Below are 18283 nucleotides of genomic sequence, written 5' to 3'. Positions count from 1 at the left end.
TACCCTGAACTGTGTGATCTTGAGCAACAGACTTTGACCCATTAACAGTGGCCCAGACCTAATGAATTGATATCCTCAGTGTAGTTCCTTTTTCTAGATTGCCCTGCCTATTACTTGTTGGTACTGCTACATTTTCTTGATAACTTTGTCTTTTCCTCCCTTTTTGAATTACTGGAGTGCCATTTTGCTCACACTTCATTTTTTAGCCTAATTTATCCTGAATCTATTGGGTGTGGTGTAGTGTATTAAGAGTGTGATATTTCAACTCCTTTACTTTAGTGAAATACTTTACAACTGATGTGAAGATAAATGTATATTCTTTTACTCAGAAACCTTGACTCAGTGTTTGTTTGCATCATAGTAATTGTGCTTTGTGTAAGTATTGATACTGCTCACTTACTCTTGAGATAAGTCTGGCTGCTCAGCCATCGCTACAACTTTACTGTGTAGTACAGGCTTGTACCAAAGGTGATTTTGTACTGTCACTTGTAGTCCTAATTGTGTGTGGTGTTCCCAAAGGGTACTGCATATAATTCTGCCTAACAGTGTGCATGGTCCTGCCTCTTTCCAGAGGGTAAAAGGGCATACTACCATGGTCATATATTGGTAGCCATTACAATTTTGAAACATATCCTCATAATCGAGGTGCAAATGCCGAAATGCTCGTGTAGGATGGGGTATTGCTCCTCTCACCATTCTTAATGTGTGACTGGTAGTGATTATTTTGCTAACCATTCAATTAAAGATAAAATCGGGCACATCCTCATTTAAATATGGGACTAACCAATCATCTAAAATAGTTGCTGCAAGACAATCCCTTGTGTTATGTGCTGGATAATGTAACTGATCCAGCACTACTCTGAGCAACTCAATAGACACATCAGGTTTCCCTGTGCTATCCTGTCAGCAAGTTCATTCAGCAGGGGATAATGAGAACCCCCTTTCCTCCACAACTTGTTCTCTTCTTGTGGCATGCATCTCTGAAACTCTACAATCTGTGTTACTGGCAGCATATCGAAACATTCTTTCATAACCATGTTATGTGTCTACTTGTTTGGGCCAGTTGTAATATCTAACATCTCAGAAAAATTAGCTGCCCTTTTGACTTCTGGGCTTCAGCTTCATTGCCATGTAAACTCATGTCTGCACCTCTTGTTTGCACTGCACGATTCACCACAGTGATTGCTGAGGGGCATTTGAGCGAGCGCAATAACCTCTCTTACAATAGTAAATGCTGTAAGGGTGTGCAGTCTGCATTTTTGAAGCCCCTCCTTTTCCAGAGTGTACTGTTGTTCTGACGTTGGCAGAGTCAGAATACACCATTACTGCCTCATCCCTATGTGCTTCAAGCACTAAAATCATGTCTACCAATTCTGCCGCTTGCGCTGATAAATGTGCTGGCAATCTTGCATTGACCACTTCCCAAAACCCTCCACTCTATTTTTCTTCATTACTGCAGTCCCACTATGCCTCACTCCAGTACTTTGATCTGTCAACAATGACCCATCAACTAAGAGATGTATACCTCCTTCTAGGGCATTTTTCTTGGCATGGGACACATCTTCATAATAATCAGTGTAAGTAGTACAATCATGTACATTATCTCCCTCCATCACTGTTTCTGCTGTGAATATTGCAGGGTTCACTATGTGGCACCTGACAATTTTGATTGATGGGTTGGATATTATGCCCTCATAACCTGATGATTTTAGTGCAGTCAATGTGCTGTCCAATGAACAGGAAACATTCTTCATTGTAATCTGGAATCCCTAACATGGGAGATGTGCTTATTGCTTCTTTTCATTCATGAAAGGAATCCATCATCTTGTCTTTTAAAACAATATCACTCTTCTTTTTCTGTACATCTTTCAGTCCTTCTAAAAGGGGCCCAACATACATGCTGTAGTCAAAGATGCATGCTCGGCAGTAATTTCAGAGTCCCAGAATTGATGTATCTCTTTTATTGTCTCTGGATGGGGTGTTTTGGTAATAGCTTCTATTCTTTCAGGTGTCACCTTTCTCCCTACGTTTGACAATACCTCTTCCTAACAATCTTACAGTTATTGTTTGTCCACTGTGTACCCTTTTCTAGCCAGTACTGTCAATAGTTCCACTGAGTCTTTCCTGCACTCTTCATCTGTGGCGCTCCAAACCAGCAAGTCATCAACATACTGTATCACTCTGCTGTCAGTGTCTAGCTTTCCTAGTTACAGCACCCTATTGAAAAAACTGGGGCACTCACAGTACCCATGTGTGTGATGAGTGTGCTGTAATCTGATACTGCGATAAGTAATCCCAGTCCAATATTGTGGGTCTTCATGCAGGGAAATAGAGACATTTTTTTCAAGTCTATCGCTGTAAATAATTGGGCTGTAGGTGGTATGTTACATAATGTCATTGATGCATTTGGCACCAATGGTCTTTTTGCCACAACAATATTATTAAATGGGTGTAAATCCTGTTTAAATCTCCAAGACCATCCTTTTGCCTTTTGTATTGGGTACACCACTGTATTGCATGGTGATGTCATCAACATACTTTATCACTCTGCTGTCAGTTTATACATTTCATAGGTCCATCTACAGCACCCTATTGAAAGTATTGGGGACTCACAGTACCCTTGTGGGTGAGGACTGTGCTGAAATCTGATTCTGTGATAAGTAATCCCAGTCCAATATTGTGAGGCTTCATGCAGGGGAATAGAGAAAAAATCATTTTTTAAGTCTAGCTCTCTAAAATATTGTGCTGTAGGCGGTATATTACATAATATAGTTGATGCATTTGGCACCAAAGGGCTTTTGGCCCCAACAATATTATTAAAATGGTTGAAATCCTGTATAAATCTCCAAGACCCTCCTGTCGCCTTTTGTATTGGGTACACCGCTGTATTGCATGGTGATTCTGAAGGCATTAATATACCTTGTCACAGGAAGGAGGGAAAGGTTTCATAGACCCATTCATCAGCTTCTTTTGATAGGGGGTTACTGTTTTACTCTTGGTAAAATAGTACCTTTTCCATTTTATTTTGACCCTTTTTAAAAAGCTGATGTCATATTGTCCAAAATGAACTTCGCACCTTCGCCAAATCTTCCTGCAAAAATAATGGTACTTTCTTCACCAGCAAGATTGTTTGGGGAACCTCTCTGTGCTCTATTTGCAACTGGTATGTGATACAGATGTTAAAATCAGCTTGTCATCTGAATCATCAACTTCAATCAGTTCAACATCAGTCAGGTCAGTAAGTCTGTGTGTTGAGTCAAGCGCTATTTCTGTGCGCCAGGTTTCCCCTTTCTCATCTGCCCCATGCAATATCACTGTAAATCAAGTGTACTAATCTGCCTTTCTACCACATCCATGGGTACCTCAGTTCTTAAGAAAAAATTCAGTGGTTAGTCTTAACAATTGGTCCTATATCTGTGGAAGCCATGCCAATAGCACCTTTACTGCATAATGGAATACCTCTAGGTTTAGCGCACTGCTCTTTGTGCCTTCTGACCATAAAATGCCCTCACAAACTCACGCTCATTTACATAAGGAAAACATGGTGTTCAACATATTATCCCCTCTTCCATGAAAGAAATCGCAATGTTTAGCTTGGTCATCACGTCTCTCCCCAACATGTTAACGAGTGTTTTCCGACAATATAATAATGGCAAAGACATCTCATGTTCTCCTACTGTTATGGGAAAACTATCAGGGAAAGGAACTGTTGCCATAGCCCCACAGTACCCATTGCGTTCCTGATATTGGAGATGCCCCCTCTTTAAGACAGTGGGCCTCATTAGGACCCAGGCGCTAATGGGTTAACAGCGCAGTAAAAGGCTGCAGCGCCGTTAACCTATTAGCGCCTAATTATGAGGTCCCTTTGCGGGACCCGACCTTAACGGCTTGTTTTACCAGCCGTTAAAGTAGGGACCCACAAAGGGACCTTGGTGCTAAGTATGGTGCCGCAATTTGCGGCACCGTACTTAGCGCCTTCCCCATTCCCATTGAGCCCTATGGGGCAAAAATGGGAATGGGGAAGGGCCATGGAGGAAGGGGGAATTACCGCCCGCCAACCTTGTAATGGGGTGGTAATTCCCCCTTTCTCCATGGCGGAGTCGGTAAGTTACCGGCATGGACCATGGTGCTATTAGCACCATGGTCCTCCGCCTGGGTCGTAATGAGGCCCAGTATCTCATCACCACTGTGTCAACCAAGAAGAAAAAAGTCTTGTCACCTATGGTGACCCCCACCCTTGGTTCCTCTTGTGATTCTGGGTTAATTGATTGCATTGGGCACATCAAGTTGCTCTGTGGTCTGTCCTATTGTGAGTACATGCTCAGTCCTGTTCCATTAAAAGGGTTCCCTCTGACTACTGTCACACCCCCTACTGTAGTTTCCGATGCCTGTGGTAATACGTCTGCATCCTATTGTGCCACTGTATTCTGTGGTATTTGTGCAAGTACTGATATTTGTACTTGTGCTTGCTATTCCTGAGGCTGTACCGCCTGTTGTATTTGTGGTATTTGGTATGTCTCTGTATGAATCGGTTTGATACTGTTTATAATCTTGGGCATTATAGTCTTGGAGTATAGCGTTATGTGGCAGTGTATTTGCGGACCTCCTTCTTGATCCAAATTGTTGGCAATTTTTTTGTATTCCTCTCTTACGTCTGCAAACCTTTGCACTGTGTCATATCTTTCCACATGTCTATCACTGTGCTCCAAATCCCCCAAATTGTGGTTGTCCTTCATTAAACCCTCTGTCTGTGGCACTTGAAATCCAAAACATCTTCCTCTTGGCGCAAGCCCCCTGACCCAGGGGTAATAATTATATTGTCTCCTTCCCGCAAAATGTCCATTGGAATCTGGCTCTACTTGCTGTGCTTCCTGCTCACTGTTGTTCTCCCCAAAAGTTACTAATATTGCTCCTTCTACTGCCAACTTTTACAATTTCCTCTGTACAATTTCGCTTCCCCTGCCTTTCTTTCCTCAACTTTCATTCTGTCTTTCTCTTAAAATAAACGATGTTCAATTGTATCTCAGGCCATGGTTTTCACCTCAATTTACACAATTGTCCTTAACTGTCTGTGTACCTTTTTGGGGAGTCCCTGACATAGGATGTGATACAAAACTGGTATATTTTTGTCCCAACCTTACATCATTTCTAAACACCATTTTTCCTTTATGTATTTTATGTAAGCAGCTAGGTCCTCATCTGGCCCCATTTTCAATGTCATTATCACACTCATTTCTGATGTGTCTGGAAATTGTCTTCTAAGTGCCCTCCAAATTTCAGCATGACAATTATTAAAATGCACACCGTCATGTCTGGTGTTTTGTTCTGTCAGCCAAGGTACTCTGCTCATTTCCAAATGTCTTTTGTTTGCTCTCCCAATATTGCTGCAATCAAACTCTTCATGTCCCCAACTGCCAGTGGCACGCCCGCCATTTCTTTTTTTAACTCATAAATTAATTTCCCTGCATCTGCTGTAAGTGATGGTAATTTATTAATTAAATAGTTTTTATCTGTCTGCAGCCAGGGTGTGTATTGTGCTACTCCTCGACCTTTCTATAATAAAGGGAATTGTGCCAGTCCAGTTCCATGTGCGTGTGCAATCACACCCTTTATCTTTTTGTACACTACTGCCATACAAAACTTTTTTCGACCTGGAAAAGTCTGTTTACATATGGTGTTTTCCTTTCTGGACTTTTTCAGCTCATCTCCGGGAGCAATGGCATCTAATGGGCTCTATCACTCTTCCCTCCAAATCTATCAAATCTATCACTCTCCCTGCATGTAAATGGGAGTCCTCCTTCCCACTCTGATCAACATCTTCCCACTACAACTGTGTTTTCTCTTCCTCTTCATGTATTTTTCCAAACTCTAGTCTTTTGGGGGACTCTCTCGCGCACACCCCACTCATTATCTCCTCCACTAAGTGTCTGCCCATTCCTTGCATATACTTCCCCCAATACTCTAGTTTGCTTGTGTGAGCTCTTCTACTATTATTTAGGCTGTCACTATTTCTTCTTATAATGTTTCCTCTTTCTCTGTTTGGCAGTTTGTGTCTGCTAATAATGTATCAACTTACTTTTGGCGTCCCTCCCTCTCTTTCTCTTCAACAAAATGTCATTATTTCTATTCCTCTCATCTCTTTTTTCTCTCTCTCTTCCTTCAATCTTTTCTCCTTTGATCGATCCTGTTTATTTCCACCTTCAGACACATTCTCATTAGAATAATCAATACCCTTTCCATCAAGATTGAACATTACTTGCCCTGCTATCCATTTATCTGATGTGATTGCTGTCTCGTCCCGTTCTCTCTGCCTGGTTCTCACTCTCTGGATTTCTTCTTTGGCTTGTGTTAGCTTCATTTGAAAATTATGCAACGTGTCATGTTCTACTTGCACTGGCAATGGTCTTTGCTTGTTCGTTTTACACCTCTTATACTGTCCTCATCACTTTATGCTTGGGGCAAATATTTGGGCTGTGTGTACCTTGCAGCATCCTTTAATGGGTATAGTCCCTTTACAGATGAGAACAGGACGATGGTATGAGGAGGTGGAGGTGCTAAGGGCTGTGTGTGCTCTTTATCATTCTGGTTAAGCATCCATTCTTTCTTGCTTGGCTGTACCACCACTGCTTCCTTAAACATTTTCTACAACTCTGTTCTGTAATTGTTTTCCCTTGTGTGTGGTGCACAAATATGTTTGCAGCACCTCTTTGGAATGAGTACCATCTTGAGGCTGTATCTTTGAATGATTGCACGTGGTACTTCATGATCTTGTCTTTGTTTCTGGTAACTGACTTATACAAATGGACAATGGGGGTGTCCAACATCCTTACAATATAAAACAAATCTTACTGATAATCAATAAACACGGCTTCAACCATCACTCACTTTTTTACTCCTTCTCATACCCCTCCCCTAGAGGGACTTCCCCACCATCAACATAATCATGTCTCTCTCCAAGACAACGTTCCAGGTGCCACGGAAATCCCTCTCCTGAGCAACTCCAAAACACTGCTCACAATCGAACCCCCTTTTCCTTGTCAACAGCACCAACTTTCTCTTGAAAAGAGGCTTATCACGCTGTCTTTCAGGACCTTTGTTGGATTTTTTCAATCTCTCAATATCTCAATATCTCCTAAATCAATAACACACAAATCACCAAATCCCAATTTTGTGATGCACAATGTATACTCACATCCACAATCCCAAGAGGATCTTAGGCATCAAGTCTCCTTCGTCTGCCTGCTCCACCCTCTGCGCCCAGTGAGACAGCCTGCAAGACCGGGCAGGACTTTGCTTTAACAGGGGTTCCTAGCAACCTTTTCTCTCAGATGCATATTATTCATCTCTCCACAGGCAAACTTTGCTGTCCAAGGGGGACGCAGCGAGGAATCCTCGATAGTCTGCAAAACTCTTAGGGAAGCATCCTCTGCTACCAGGTGGAGAGATGGGCCAAGATAACTATACTACTAAAACCAATACTCAATAATGCAGTACCCAAGATAAAACACCAGGTTTATTCAAAGCATTGGAACTCAGCTGGGACAGCATACAAACAGATCTCAAAATTACAATGATTGTAAGCGGGTTTTGTACCTAAATATGTAAGCAGTGACGGTGTAATGTAATATCAGTATTTTGGATTGGTTACTATCCCAAGCTTCATATAAAGTATATAGGAGTAAGTTCCATTGTTGGCTGACACATATCTGATGGCCCCTCTTGGGCCCATTACAGATAATATTTTCAATACATCATCAAATGCACAACTAATTAGTTGGCACTCTTCATCATAGATGGTGTGGCAAGAAGGATCTCTATTGGTTGGCAATTTGCTCACCAACCTGAGACACTTTCACAGGACGTCAAGATATGAGAAAGACATAGGGTGGTTGGAGAGAAGTCCATGGTCCACAATAATTCCAATTAAAAGTAATGCAATGAGGCCTATCCTTTCCTTTGAATTTGGCCTTGTGTATCATCTATGCTATATCCAACTCTCCCTCCCTAAATTCCTCCCCACAAGAGCCCTTTGCTCCACTAGCTCTTACTCTGTGCAAATCAGACATTTTTCCAAGCAGAGAATGGGGGGTAGATCTCTCTCCTCCGCAGGTGCCTCCCTCTGGAATGGCCTCCCTGCCCATCTCAGACTTGAGTCGGATCTTCTTAAGTAGCAGAAGCTCATCCAGACCTCCCTTTTCTCCTCCTCCATCTCTCCCCCCTCCCCGGCTAATGTCCCTCATGCCTAATACTGGTGGCCTGGCTTCTGAGAGTCATACAGAATGCCAGGCCCTCCATAGCCCAGTCTACCTCTGCACATGTTCACCCATAACCCTGCACCCATCCTGCACTTCCCCCTTGTGCTCCTGCCTACAGTTGGTTGGTTGGCTTGCACCCCTGAAGCCATTCCAGCACTTTAAATGTGCTCCCTTGTGGACTCCCCAATCTCTGCTTTTCCCCTAACTCCCCCAGCTGGCTTCCCTGGCTCTCTCCTTCTCATGGACCCTCTGACCCAGCTCTGGCACTTCCCCACTGCCTCCCGATGCACTTCTTGTGACTGTACTGGCATGATCTGAATATCGTTAGGCTTGTTAGGATTGCTATTTTTCTCCTACTCCCCCGCCTTGCTGTGTCTTGAAACACTTGTGTGTAGGTGCATTACAAATGAATAATACATTAAAAAAAAGAAACATCTAGTGTGTCTGTGTACTAGGGAGTTCAGCAGGTGACTTATCTGAGCTTAGCTCATAATGAATAGCCAGTGTTCTCAGTATCTTGTTCACGTGTCGGGGGACTGTGTTGGAGAATCCATTTCTTCCTATTTATTGAGCTTTTAGCTAATCCTAACATGCATGTTGTTCTCTTTGTGGCAATTTGAGATCCCCTTCATCTATTCTCTAGGGAGTGTATTGGCATGCTGACCCCATGCACCAGGGCATTACTAGCTGTTTGAGCCCTTATGATTACTTAATTAGCTTGGGAGTCTGGTGCTTTGTGTCCTGGGACCTGTTATCTTGTGTCTATGGTCTGCTCATCCACTGCTCTCTTCCTCGCGTTCTGATTTTGGCACAGACTAGAAACTACTGTATGGGCAGCTTCAAAAGCTTCAGAAATAAATGCGTTTTTCTGACTTCAGCATCTTGGATTCTGAGGCTTTGCTCATTCTTAGACCTGCTGTGGCCTCTGTGTTAGGAAAATGGCAATGTTGAAGAACAAGATGTGTATCCGTTAATGTCAGCCTTGTCTCATACATCTGCCACAGATTGGTTTCCCTTCCTGTGTATTTAGCATCATTGTCTACCAATAATTTCCTCTGGCCTATTTATTTTTATTTATTTATTTTTATGTTTTATTTAGTTCCAATAGAACTTTTACAAAACATAAAATCTCAATTTACCTAAACATCTAAAACATCCAAAAACATAGGTTACAAATGACAGAGTGCAAAGTACAAGTTTACAGATTCACAGCATCACAAGTCCTCAGGGTGGTCATCGACTATACAGACCAGAAAACCAAAAGCGTGCAGTCCTATAATAGCACATACCTACTAACCGTCTTTGTTTCACATTACGTACTAAGACCTGGCCAATGGTCAATAATTATGCATTAAAACATAAGACATAAAATCTTCAAGACAAAAAAACTTAGCTGATGCAACTGTGGGAAGTCTATTAAAAGGCACCAATAGCCACCTAAAATCAGGGTTTCTACAATCAACAGACATTGCATTTCAATAGTTACACAAAACACACAGATTGTATAAGTCAGCATAAAACAGTATAAAATAAAATACACTAAACAACATTATGTCTTGAACCCTAAGACTTCCCAAGGCCATTTGAATAGATAGTTAAAATTCAATAGTGGCCTTCATGAATCAATTGCCATTGAGCACGCGTTTTTTTAATAATACTCAATAGTCAATACAGTGCAGTATGTACGCTTTCAGTTTCTGTGTTAAGGCTATAGCTCCAGAACGCATCTTCCTTCAGCGACTCATACCTATGGACCATACTACCCAAGTTGGTCAAATAATCTGAACCCAAAGCTGCACATTCAGTGAAGAGATATTTAGCCATCTCGACTTTGTCAGGAATTTTACAGAAACTACAACACCTATCTTTTAATGGGCTCCCAAGGCGGGGTCCAAGGAAGACATATATTGGCAAATGATTTATACACAGCATCAAACTGAAGTTCTGCATGGCAGGGTTCGGACATTGTCTCAAATATCTCTGAGGTTGGAAGTACTTGTGCATCACCCCTGGGCCATAAGAGTAGCTATGTAGTTTCTCCAAGTGTGTGTAGTTATTAATCCAGTCCCACTGCCCAGGTCAAGGCACCAGACAATACTCCTGTAAAGATTGGCGGTTAGCAAGTCAAATCTCTCTTCTCTGTGACCATGGGACAGATTCACCCACTGCCAAAGTAACACAAGCAGTAAGTATTTAGGTTTCAAATATATTTTCATATGAAAATATCCTCGTTTTAGTAGCAGCTCACCTCTAAGCGAGACCAATCTAAACTCTAGCCAAATGTATTCCATTGTAGTTGTGGCACTTAGTCTCAGAATACACTTCCAGAAGGATCCTTCTAAGATGTCTAGCCAGTGTAAATCCACCATGGCCAATGCCTCTAGCCCATATAAAACCATAGGACAGAAACACTGTTTGAACAAGATAATGATCCTCTCCAAATAAAACACTGTGGTATGTCTGCTGAAGTTGCCAATTAGCTGTATCATCCACAGAGCCTTGTCCTTCTTAGTGGCAACTATATGCATATATGCTCTACTACTGTTCATGTCTAGTTCACTTTTCCCAATCGAGTGCTAACACTGGGGCACTTCACCTTTTTAGAGCAGACTTCTAGGACCTTAGTCTTCCCCATATTGATACGCACATCATTTTCCACTGCATAGTTAGTCAGAGCATCAAGCATAGCTTTAGCTCCACTATAGGTATAATTTAGAATGACTAAATCATAAGTGTAGAGCATACATGGGGTGGTCCTGCACCCTTTTCTTTTGGGCAACAGCCAATACATTTTTGTAAACAGGCCGGGAGTACAGCCATGTATAGATTGTACACCAATGGTGCTATCGTACAGCCCTGTTTCACCCTTTACCGATCTTAAATGGGGCAGTCACTCCCCCTTCATCATTCAAACAAACTCGGGCTTGGATATTACAATGTAGTCCTTTCAAAACGTTTACCAAGCACTTGGGGCACCCTCTCTCCAGCAGTTTACCCCAAAGATGTGCATGTTTAAACCTGTTGATTGCTGTTCTAAAGTCAACAACGGTAACATATAATGTAGGCCCACCAAGCTCCAGGGTCCCCTCAAACAGGCAAATCCAAAATCCTAAGGTTTTGTGACATACAACACCCGGGGCACAATCCTGTCTGCATAAAATTCAAATACCTGGGATTCCTCAACCCAGTGCTGAAGCGCCTTCAAAACAAAGTTTGAGAACATTTTACCTGTTATATCTAATAGTGACAGCAGCCTATAATTATCCGGCAGCAAGCAATGACCCTCCTTGTATACCGGGACAAGTATATACTGCTGTCAAGATACCGCGATACTCTGTGTCACACATACTTTATCAAATACAATTTTTAGTATTCTGGTCCACTGGGCGGGGTTCTGTTTTAATACCATGTTGGCCAAGCCATTGGGGCCGAGGGCTCTAGAGATGTTAATTTTAAATATTGCAGTTCGAATATCGGCCTCATCATAGATCAAGGGCCACGCCGATCATATAATCCAGGGAGAGGGCAAGATGTTATCCTCACTACGATTTTTCAGGTGCCCCAACCAGTCTAATTCCTGTATTGGAGTCACCATCCGTTTCTTACTGTCTGCCTTGACTAATGCCAACATACCCCAGATCTTTCTCAGGTTGCCACTTCTGAGTGCCACAATCATTTTCTGCCAACTCGCATTAAGCATGGAAGACCTCCATCGCCTAAGCAACCTTTGATAATTTTTCTTGACACACCGTATACAGGATGCTAGTGCAGGGGCCAGCAATCCCCGTCCACGTGCCATCTGTGTCTCTCTCTGCATCATTCGCTTTGCCTCTCATACAGCCCCATCAAATATATGCAAGGTTTTACTACACACTACCTGGGGAACTTGAATGCCAATGCCAGTATTAGAGTTCAGTGCACTAACCGATTCCTCTATCTCATTACAACTCATAGTGCTCAATGGCTTGCATGTTGTCATCTCCATTAAACACAATTACCCACTTGGTTAAGATGTATGCCTGTGCAACCACTCTTACTGACCCTAGTGTGTTGTAAGCTGATCGCCAGTGCTAAGATATTATGATCACTGAACTCAAGCATTATAACCGAAGAGATAGTCCAAGGTCGCCTCACAGGCATTTCCAGCGCAAGTAACCTTTCTTGGGCTATCTCCCTTGGTTCTTTGTATTGAGCCCCTCACTAGGTATGCTGGAACCTGCATTCCTTCTGTTCTATTTACAACACACTACTTGTGCATTCTACACCCTAGTTTCAATGCCTGCTAGTAGCACACAGCCTAACTAATTCTTTATAACAGAAGCATGTGAATTGACCATGTAACTTTACCTTTTTATGGATTCTGCATCAGCTTATATCGAATCTCACCCCAGACTCACGGGGCGGCAGGGCCTGTTTGTACAATTTCTCACACTTAAAGTAATAGCGAGTATTAGGGTCAGACGCTACTACTGACATATTTATATATGCACTTCTACATTATAATAAAGAAACAAACATTCAGAGCAAATTAACAACTTTTTTGGCTTTTTGGCAAAATTATAATGTTTGTAATGGTATGTCTTTATTTTGCATCTTTATTGAAATTGCTTGTGCTGTCTTTTTCATGAATTGCCTTCCTTTTAGTACATTTAAATGTACACATTTCCCTGGTATACTCATTTGCTATGTGAATATAAAAAAATACAGCACATAACTGTTTCTGTTTCTCCTCTTTACGGATTAAGCTTTAATTTAGCTAAAGCAAATAAATACAAAAATAGAATTGCCATTGGATGTCTATGGGACTAGAAATATGACAAATTACATACAACATGCACTACTTTCCTTATTTCTCATTTTCCCCTCTTCCCTCAAAGCCACAAGATTAGCGGCAGACTGTATTGCCTATGGCACCAGTTATTTATTTTATTTTTTTAGATCACCACGCACTATGCTTGGACAAGAACATAAGCAATGGCAGTGTGGTTTCCACCTAGTGTCACACCCTGGAGAGGGGCAGCTACTTTCATTGTAGGCATATCAACAATGGGAGAAAAAAAATCAGGCAGGGGTGACTCGACAAGACAACATATGTTATAACAAGTCAAAGGTCTCAGTGCGTATTAGCTGATATTTCATTTGACAAGGACCGGCACTGTATCAGAAAGGACCAACACCACAGAGCATAGAACAGTAGAAGGGACATCTTGCATTTTTTAAAAATAAATCGAGGCCATTTCCATCGATAACAGTGGCATGGTCATAAAGAAACTCTGGGAAACAGACAGAAAGTGATAGTAGTGGAGGGTCTCGTGTGCAATATTCATGAGGAATCTGGCAAAGTATTGTAGACATTTCCTTCAAAGAAATCGAGGCAAAGTTACTACACATCTCTCTCAAGGGTACGCTAGGGATAGTGAAGTCAGTGGGGAAGGAGAGTTGTTTACAAAAGAAGTGTAATACCTGCTGCAAGTTGTGGGCCAAAGTCACCTTTTAGAAAAAATAATTTTTCCAGCTAGCAGTATAGTATTTTTGAATGTACTGAAGTGAGCATCAGCATTATAGTTAAGGTGCCAACTACGGTCACGGTCACGGTCACAGTCACGCGCGCGCGCGCGCGCGCGCGCGCTCTCACACACGCTCACAAGCACACACACACACACGCCTAGCATCAGCAGGAAGAAACAAATGTGGGTCTTCCAGCATCTGAGAATTCAGTGGGGACAACATCTGATTGCATTATCACAAATGCTGGAAGGGAAAACAGTCTCTTGCACTTGTTAATGCGTTCACCTAAAATTAATTAACTCACCTGAGCGCGGATTTCCTAATGCGTATAAAGAGGTGAACACGGGAGCTGGCCAGAGAACTTTTTCTTGCTTGGTGGACCCATACCAGTTATTGCTGTGTTTGCTGACAGTACCCAGGATGAATGTATGAATCCTGGGCTAGTTTATCAATTATGGCTACTATCACAATGCCATATTTTTGTTCTAGTTACAGAACAAATTGCACACTTTAGGTAATTTCATTGGTCTGTAAGAACGTAAACAAACAGGAAGTGTATGCAAAGATATAACACCAATGGGTAGCCAAGGACTTCGGCTAATAAGCAATTTTTGTATAAGAACCTCAATTTCTTTATACTCATTAGCACAAGTGGGGCCGGATCTAGTAGATGATGCTGCCAGAGAATGCTCACCTGCCCCCATGTGCAACTCATAAGGTGCCAGTTATTGTTGATCAGGTAGAGCAAGTTGAGGAACTCCTCATCTTCATAGTCAAAACGATCCCCAAATACAAGTTGGCAGATGATATTGGAGCCCGCTGAGCTGAATCCAAACGTCGGGTCAATGGGTAACCCTGAAAAGAAAATAAAAATAAAATGACTGCCATCTCAACCAAGTCTCATGGGTTCCAGGGAGATAGCCTGCTTTAACATATTTTAGTTTCGAAAACGAGTCCTTTCATGGAATTTCTATGGTTTTCAGCACAGCAAGTTAACCATATTTGTGTTTAACAATGTTTGTTCAACGAATGCAGATTCAGTGATTTTTTTTTTTTAAAGTGCATGTTATTGGTGCAACATACAGAAATTCCTCACAAATGTGTTATTGTTTCTAAAGCAACCATAACCCCATCACACCACTCATAAAACAACCATAACTGAAGGCACAATGCTAATCTACCGAGCCCAACCAATAGAGGAGGCAGATATTGGTTGGTGCGTGGGGGGAGGGGGGTGGATAGCTTCAAAAGGGACACCAAGATGCATGGGTGAGCCTCCATGGGCTGGTGAACGATTTCATTGGAGGGTCCTACATTTTTCCTTAAATCAGCATGAGCAACTGAGCCTACTGAGGGAGCCGAAAATAATTAAGAAGGGCTCTGGGTGGTAAAATAATGTGTTGAAATGATGCAAAATGAGGTAAAAAGCCATGCAATTTATGGTTGGTTCCTGAGGGAACGTCAAAAAATTCATTAAATACCATGTCACCAACCGTACACTATATAGGAGCACTTTATACCATTTTCATGAGGCTGCAGCCGCAACCTGTCTATGCTGGTAATGGTCTGTGCAAATTGCATGCACTGCTGCTGTGCTTGGGGACATCACCTCCAAAAAATCCTGGAGTTCTGGCTTCGCTGCATTACAGCTTTTCCCTTCTGTGATGTATTGGAACACTGATGGGTCGACCATGCCGAAGAAAAGCAGCAGTCCCAGGGTTCCCCGGAAAGAACCCAACATTTCCCGGAGGGAGAATCTGTAACACTGGCCAGCCATATCTCCAGGATAGTTGGGAGTAATGTCACTGGCCTTGGGCAGATGTCTCCCATATGGGGCGACCATCTCCAAGTGCAGGGGCTGTCCCAAGGAGCACCAGCAGGGTCCCCTTCCCTTTGCAGAGGGAAATTCTGTAACACCACCCACTCAGTGCTCCAGGATGGTCAGGGTTGATGTCCCTGGCCTTGGGCGGCTGTCTCCCATGTGGTTTGACCATTCCCAAGCCCAGCAGTGAATCCAGGGAGCTCGGGCAGGGTCCCTGTCCTTTCCCAGAGAGAAAAGCTGTAACACAGGCCAGCCAGAATACCAGGATGGTCAGAGGCGATGTCTCCGGCCTTGGGCACTTGTCTACCATGTGGGTTGACCGTCCGCAAGCCCAGGCTGCACCTCTGGCTGGGCTGAATTACAGATCTTCCCTCCAGGGAGGAAAGGGGACCTTGCTGAGGCTCCCCGGAACTGCCGCTGGACTTGAATATGGTTGACCCACATAGGAGACATCATCCCCCACAAATCCTGGAACGCTGGCTGGGCTGCATTACAGAATTTCCCTCAGGCAAGGGATGCAGACCCTGCCGGGGCTCCCTGGGACAGCCACTGTAATTGGGTGTTAAAATGGATTTCTGAACTCTGTTCTGGAGGGGCAGAGGTTCAGAAGGCCAGCCTAGTTTCTTGGAACAGGTTAACCTCTGGACAAGCCAGACCAATCAAGGTAGCAATCGCGGTGGTCAAGACTAGGTCTCAAGAGGGGTGAGGGTGACTGAAAGCCCGCAATGAGCACACACAGCAAGGACATTGCCAATTACTCCAAGCAGGTGTTATATTGAAAATATAGACACATTTATTACAAGGCCTTTGTAATATTGACCATAGTAAAGAATCACGATAAAACTTAAGTAAACCAACACATCACAATCAAATACAATATATATACAATTACGGAAGGGTCTTAAGAGTTCGAAGCACGAAATATGCAGACCACCTAGATGGGGAGGAAAACAGGCAGTGCAAGTAATCGTTAGACCCAGTTCTGTTAACTGTTTTGTAAAGACAACAAAATTGTTCCGAAATACACTGGGAAGAAACAAAAAAACCACCTACCTGGGGATTTATATGGTGAACAGATGTCTGAAGAAACCCTGGTGGATCTTCGAAGAATAGGAGAAATCCCCCTGAGAACTCCTCAAAGGACCTGCAAAAGCTTGTCCTTCGTGAAACTCTGAGGGAAACCCTTGTGGGGAACAAAACCCTGGAAGAGCTGCTGGTGGGCGTTGTCTTCCTGTGGAGACCCGGTGAGAGCTGGTCTGGGTATTCTTTCTGGCTGTTTTAGACGAGAGGCCTTTGAAACTGAGCTAAATATAGTGGGTAAAAATGAACACAGTTATTCCTGAAAGTAAGGAAAGGAGAAGTTCCTATAGAGGGTTCTGAGAGCTTACCATGTGCTAAACATGAAGAGAGCGGAGAGGTAAGGAATCTCCGTCGTGTTGCAAAAGTAAGAGGGCACTATGATGAGGGAAAGAAAAGACCCGTAAGATTTAGGGTTGATGTATCTAGTTCTATAAGAGTAGGATGAACTAGGAGAAAGCCTACCCTTTTACTTCCAAATCCTTTTGAGCCAGCCTGAGTGGATGAGGAAAAGCTGGAGGTTCCCAACAAGGTATTGCTATAAAGGAAGGGTGAGGAGTTAGAAACAGAAGTCCGATAGCCGGGAGTGATAGAAGAAGTAAGATGAAAAGTAGATTAGTACCTAGAGACTCCCTGGAGGGAGGTATGGAGGAGATTCCGGGTCTAAGCGTGCTTAGAAGTAGAATCGATCCCGGAAATGCCGGAAATGAAAATGAAAGGTTCCGTAAAGCCTTCTGAAATAAAAGGGAGGAATGGAGAACAATAAGGTGAGTAAAGTAGACAAAAAATGGTTGAGAGGAAATGTCTTCGTAATCCTAGTGAGGCGAACTTACGAAGCGTGTGCCAGCTCCTGAGAGAGTAGCAACGCATCTTCCTTCTGTTGTTGCTGGATTATAAGGGAGTGAACAGGAAGTGATGGTGGAAGGTTGCAAGGCTTCCTGGGAATTAACAACTAGCCTGCATTGTAAGCTAGCAATGGTAACCGCTGTGGCGGCCATCTTGGAATCAGTCTCAACTAGACTGTGGAGTAGACGATTTCCTAGTGCAGAAGTGGCGGCCATGTTGGAAATAGGTTGGAAGGCGAAATGCACATTAGAAACCATCACAAGTTCACCTGCAGAGGCCACCTAACTAGAAGGAAATCCGAGCCCTACGAAGAGTGGAGCCTTGTGCTCAAAAGTACCTGCACACGCTGGTGCCGATGGGCCAAGGGGAGTCTCTTCAAGGAAGTCAGGCAGTTCAGAGTGGTGAACAAAGGAGGGCGAACAGATCTCTGCTACTCAAGCGCGGCCTCCACTTGCGGGCAGAAGCAGAGCGCAAGTGCGAAAAAGGTGTGCTGTTTAACACAGCGAGGAAAAGCTATAGGCTACTGCAGGAGGGCGACCAGTCCTAGCGTTGCTACTCACCGGTCCCCGATGCAGGCAGACCCAGGCTTCTCCGCGTCAGTTTCAGTGCTGGCAGGTTCAGATACGAGCAGGGTACGTCTCGGCGTCGTGTTGATTCCGCGGCAGCAGAAGTTAGAGTTGAGGATGTCCCAAACGCAGTGAACCCGCACAGGTTGTTACCACAGCAGGGCAACGAAGCGGCCGTGTGTATTTCAGCCCAATGGACACTTCTCACT

General features: G+C 43.3%; 1 protein-coding gene across 1 annotated transcript in view; it reads right to left on the bottom strand.

Moving 5' to 3' along the window:
* Positions 1 to 18283, bottom strand: part of LOC138566784 (cytochrome P450 2F3-like) — a 463175-nt gene that overhangs the window by 214891 nt on the left and 230001 nt on the right. The window contains exon 4 of the mRNA XM_069644434.1: positions 14458 to 14618. Within this exon, the coding sequence (XP_069500535.1) occupies positions 14458 to 14618 (161 nt within the window). The remainder of the gene's footprint in view (positions 1 to 14457; positions 14619 to 18283) is intronic.

The sequence above is a fragment of the Ambystoma mexicanum genome, chromosome 2p (genome assembly GCF_040938575.1).
Source record: "Ambystoma mexicanum isolate Mex_15411 chromosome 2p, UKY_AmexF1_1, whole genome shotgun sequence".
Classification (NCBI taxonomy): Eukaryota; Metazoa; Chordata; class Amphibia; order Caudata; family Ambystomatidae; genus Ambystoma; species Ambystoma mexicanum.
This window is presented reverse-complemented; position numbering and strand designations above follow the sequence as displayed.